The following is a 5,594-nucleotide window of genomic DNA, read 5'->3' on the forward strand; positions in this document are numbered from 1 at the left end:
ATATCTCTATTAAAACAATTAAGTTCAGAAACTTCAAAATCTACATATCATGTTACTTATTTCTATATCCATTAAAGAAACATTTAGAACGCCATCTAAGGGACCATGAAGGCCCAAAAAAGCTCCATATCATATACTTCTTTCAATCTCAAAGTTTTGGATAAGGCAGGTTCCAGGTATATCTATGCATTTTTTTTTTCTCATCGGGTTTCAAGCTGATAAACTCAAGCAGAAGAGTTGAGATAGGCGATAGGTAACCTTTGTACATCAGCCTTCAGGTTAGTTTAACATCCAAACATAAGGACTGGCGCAAGCATAGATAATCTTAACCAACGAACAGAGATAAGAAAACCACAAAAACAGAACCCTGGTTTAGCAATCACAATCATAGATATCATAGATATATTATAGATAGCATCTTGATGAGAAATCATGTACTATGACTTCATGCTAGAAACGATCACACAATCGATCTCAGACCAAAAAATATGTGAAGACCAGAGAATGCTACAATCAGACACTAATCTGTCAAAGCATGTTCAGATTGAATTATATTGCTGAAACCAATAAAATTTCATAACATTACAATATCCGGCTGCATACAATATGTAGAGCTGCAAGAAAATGGGCATTTAGTGAATGCCATCACAATGCACTATTCTCAAAATTTGCTGAAGTGCTGCTGCAATTTCGTTTGCTGAATTCAGTCGACATTCTTCCTCAATCTACAAACAAAACAAAATGGTACTCTTAGATTCACATATCACTTCATCCACACCTGTTAGTTATTCCAGAAGATTTAGAAAGAAAAGAACAGTATTGGAAAATAAGAAGAAGATTTCCACAATCTATATGAAACTATCAAATTTGATGTAAAAATTATGGCACAATCAAATTCAGAAACATAAAATTTGATAACTGTATGGAATTTAAGCTAGTATTTTTCTGATTTAGACTGTGTATGAGTTTTTTAACATCAACTGTATGGAAGTTCACCTTGATGTTGAAAGAGAACATGATGGTCTGGTCTATTGTTGTAATATTGAGATGGAGGGTGGTCATATGGAGGCCTTGTAGAGCGGAGATGATGTTCAAAAGCTGGCCGGGTCGCTTCTTTGACAGGATTTTTATACTGGCGTGTGATTCAATCAATGTGACCTCGATATCTGCTACTGCTGATTTATTTTCTGCTCTGAGTTCTCTGATACAAGTGTCCAAAACATATTTTGAACTCCAACGGGCTGAAGACTGCGGTGGGGTTAGTAAACAATTATCTGGAATCCTGCCTTCACTGTCCCTCTTCATCTTCTGCACTTGCAGTGTCTGCAACATCTGTTCCAACTCTTTTACAAGGTCTATCGCCCCTCCAATAACAGATGCTTGATCCCCCTGCATTATCCAAACAACCAAGAATATTAGAGCGCTGTTAGATATCCACAATCCATCAGAGATGTTAGCTTGTTTTCTGGGTTCAATTGTGTAAGTTTTTGTCATCAATGTTTTGGATCACACTCGAGGATCCATCCTGATGGTGACCATGGAGTGTGATCCTAAACCTTGATAAAAATGCTTGCACAGTCTAACCGGAAAACAAGCTAATAATCAAGACTATTATCATTAGACCTATTCACCCCACAACTAGACCCAGAATTATTACTTTTTCTGCACTGCAAAACATCATTCTTCTCAGATTGTTATTCATCATTAATGTACAGGATTTGTGGCAAAGACCATTCATGTACCCAACTCGTTTCCCAACATTTTAATACTTTTTTAGGGTAACTAACTCCGTTCAGAGGTTCAAGCACAACAGCCTATGTAAATTACTGGGTTTGTACTACTCAAATTGCAAATGGGTATGGTCAGCACCATATTATTTGCATCTATGAAGTGCCCCAGATGCATTCATGTGCAGCTGGAGTGGATTTGAATGCCTTCAAATGAGTGTAATGGCTTATGGATTAACTAAAATAGAAAAGAACAAAGCGAGAGTACATTAACACAGGGAAATATAATTTGTATGGATTAGTGAGTTTTCTTTCGAAGAGTTGAAAGAGAAATTTTGAAGTACAAAAACCAGTGGACTCGCCTACCCCACACAGGCCATAATATAAAGTATTTTGTCTATCTTTACTCCTTATTCTAGTTTTTGCTGTATGAAATTCCTTTAAGCACGGGATTTTTTTGAGGTCTTTTGGTATGGATTTGGTTCTGATTCAGTCAGATCTAAATCTAAGACGAATAAACAAAATTTGCACAATTCATCTAAAATATCTTCTTCCACCATATTTGCAGCTGGGAACCCACTCAAGCAATATTTCAAAGCAAGCTAAAGGTACACACTGCACACAAATATTATAGCAGCCATTTTTGCACGCTTTGGGTCATTGTGACCTGTTGCTGCATTGTTTCATCGCTAACCATGTTGAGAACAAAATCATTGCTTTCAGGTAGTTGTGCTGCAATACCTTCTTTAGACCTCAGAAAATAGCATATCTGCTATTTTCCCAAGCCTTGATACAATGTACTTTAAAAAGGTCCTAGCATTTATTTAATTGAAACTGCACTGTTCTGCAGACCTTACGAAGCACAAAAGCATAGCATTCATTAATACTAAAGGAAAGCAAAAAAGCGGAATTAAAGACTTCTACAAACAGCAGATTGGAAGTAATCTTACCCTTTGGATATATGAATCAGGAATTAGAGACCTTAAGATGCTCAAGTACTCATTCATCTGCTTCCTTCTATTCCGCTCCACTTGAATATGGGTCATCCTTTGGCTCTCTACTTCCTCGTTGTTCTTCAAAGCCTTGAGCCTTCTTCTCTTCCTTTTCTTCCCACCTTCTCCCTCGGTAAACATGGCTTCCAAAGAACGGGAACCAACCATGGATGCAGCTCCAGCATTCTTCAGCTCATCCTGTGTAGTAGTGTCACTCACACCATCCTCCGAGTTTGAATGAACATTATGACAACTACTCTCCCTACAGAAATTCTTCATCTCTGAAACACCCGTTATGCAGCTCTCCTGTTCCAAACCATGAACAAGCTTCATCTTTCTAACAGTATCGTGCAAAAGCTCATGGGCGTCTGGTTCATAGCACAAAAGCTTCTGAAAACCCCCATGCCAATTTGTCAGATCATTTAGGTCTGCATAGGACATGTTCATCGTCTCCTCCATCATCTCAATCTTGACTTTCCCCAAACTAAAAAGGCAGCTTCACTTCTGATTTGGGGACATTAAAGCAATTCTAGTCAAAACAACGAAATGATTAGGGAGGGGGTGGGAGGAATAATGACCTCTCAGTATGGCTGACCCGTATTCTGCTTCCCTACGAGTACACAGCCTTAAGGATGAAGTCAGCAAATGATGAACATGAAAAGATAAAACAGGGGTTGATTTTGATTGCCCTCAAACTTTCTGTTACTCCTGCGATGTCATATTGGCAGGGCAGTGCTAGAAAAGTACTTCAGTACTTGAGAAAAGTAAAGGCCAGGGAAATATTCGAATTGAGCATCTTGGTTTCCCTAGAAATTCAGGCCCACAACTAAAATAAAACAAAACCCTCCCATTCCTTCCGTTCCAAACATCACTATTACCAGACTGGCTTGTGCTTTTGGGCATCTCCCACCGGTTAAAAGGCGCGCATCATCCAGATTTTTCAAGCTGTACCGTTCGTCGGATCAAAATGTGATCGCCATTTCCCAATTCCGTCTGGGCCAAATTTCCGATGAAATCACTTTGACCGATGTTTCCAATGTTGACCGGTTAACACAGAATCGAAAATAAGTAGCCCAAAATAGAAATGGTTGAATCGCATTACAGTCACCGAAGTTTTTTTTGGGCTTTGCCCCTCAATACACTCAATGGCACAGATTTTTATATGAACACGGTCAAAAGAGCCATTAATCACTAGGGTTTTGAAATTATGGTCATTACCGATAAACCCAACTGTGTTATACTAAGTTCCAAATCAGAGTTGTTGCCAGAAGTACTGTAATGGATGTAGAATTGACATTGTAGGGCTTACCTGTTGTAAATGGGTCTCGAAATTTTATTAAAAGAAATCCAAACGTCAAACTTGTTGCGTACACTTCCCTAGAATACGGCGGCAAACCTCGTTGAAAACGTTGAAATGAGCTGAAAATGCTTCCCTCTTGGAATGCACAACATTGACCATTGCAAAGAAACATAGGATGCGTGCATCACAGGGCTAATTGAAAATGCTCAGGGAACTAAATACTAAATGGAGAGTTATTTCCAAGATTCACCTGAGAGTCTAGAAACTAGATCCAGTCCGATACCCAACATCCTCATTTCCGAGATTCATTATGATGCATCAATTCGATGAAGAAACTTTTTCCCTCCCTGGAATGCCACGACCATTCTTGCATGGGAAGAAACAAGGTAGTAAACTAATAATAAGTAGATTTTCAGAAATTAGAAATGGGTAATGTTGAAGTTTTGTAATACGTTTCGGAGAATGTGTAAATACATAGTTTTGGTGTTAAGTTTGACTCTAAACCTCCATCCATCCTCACTGATTCTCACCCACAGAAATTGCTATTTTTAATCCTTGTTCTTACCAAATATGCACTTCATTTATACCACTTACGAACCCTGATTTCTATACATTTACTTCTAATATCGAAATGTCAAAATCTTGTCCTGGTCATTTCTACGATGCTTGAAACCAATCTCTTCGATGGTGCAGATTTGACTCAATTATACAAATTTTCAAAATTCAAATGATCAACTCTCGGTCTTTCGTCATAGTCATTGTGATTCTTGGGGATTTTAGGAGAGGGGAAATGTATTAGAGGATTCAAAAAAGTTTATGATAAGACATTTGTTTTTAAATTCAATAATTTAATTTAACTTTGAAGTACAATTTTATTAAATTGTTTATATAATTATTCTATATTATAAAAATTATCTCACGACAAGTCTTTTGATGTTTCTATAAATATTTTCTAGTAGAGGACCTTCTAATTGAGCATCTTCTAATATTTGTTGGAGTATTTTTTTGAATTAATGTTCAATATATTTAATAATGTAGTACACTAGTAGTTGGTGACTTTTAAATTGTGATCTAAAAAACAATAAGTTATGTGATACCACTCTTTAGGTCTAAAAAGAAAAAAATTATGCGATACCACATTACTGGTCAAATAATTAAATGTGTCTTAATGCACAATATATTAATCTAATTTTTTAAGGAGCCTTTTTAGATGCCTCCATAAAAAAAGATGTTGATAAAAGCATTAGTTTTTATGGCGTGAATATGAAACCTTAGTAAGAAGCAAGGGATTTTCCCAATAAGGTACTCTATAAATAAATGGTAGTAGAATTTTGAGAGATGTAAAGTTAGGATGCTCAACTTTTGTCTATTTCCTCTTGATTCATATCTAATCATTTGTCATCATCCTAGAATCATTTACTATATTAGCACTTTAAGGAGTACTTGTAATATGAAAACTTTGATTGAAGCAAGGTAATGTTTGCATCAACAATATCATATAGAATATTGCATCAATTAATGTGTGCCTATATAGTACATACAGTCATCAAGAGCATGAAACTAGTTAGAAAAGGA

At 36.6% G+C, this 5,594-nt stretch overlaps 1 protein-coding gene across 1 annotated transcript; it reads right to left on the reverse strand.

Moving 5' to 3' along the window:
• Positions 1-371: 371 nt before the first annotated feature.
• LOC149563651 (transcription factor bHLH94-like) lies at positions 372-4,781 on the reverse strand. The gene is made up of 3 exons (XM_089826812.1): positions 2,678-4,781; positions 997-1,389; positions 372-725 (listed from the first exon to the last, which is right to left on the reverse strand). The coding sequence occupies exons 1-3, from the start codon at positions 3,179-3,181 to the stop codon at positions 633-635; spliced, it is 990 nt and encodes a 329-aa protein (XP_089682938.1). The 5' UTR covers positions 3,182-4,781; the 3' UTR covers positions 372-632.
• Positions 4,782-5,594: the final 813 nt, after the last annotated feature.

This window comes from Cupressus sempervirens, chromosome 4, assembly GCF_028749045.1.
Source record: "Cupressus sempervirens isolate cs-2001-9-10 chromosome 4, ASM2874904v1, whole genome shotgun sequence".
NCBI lineage: Eukaryota > Viridiplantae > Streptophyta > Pinopsida > Cupressales > Cupressaceae > Cupressus > Cupressus sempervirens.

Coding starts and splice junctions, on each gene's coding strand:
- LOC149563651 (XM_089826812.1), bottom strand. CDS start 3,181: ATGATGGAGGAGACGATGAACATGTCCTATGCAGACCTAAATGATCTG. Junction 1,390..2,677: donor CTGATTCATATATCCAAAGG/GTAAGATTACTT, acceptor TGGATAATGCAG/GGGGATCAAGCATCTGTTAT. Junction 726..996: donor TGTTCTCTTTCAACATCAAG/GTGAACTTCCAT, acceptor TTTTGTTTGTAG/ATTGAGGAAGAATGTCGACT.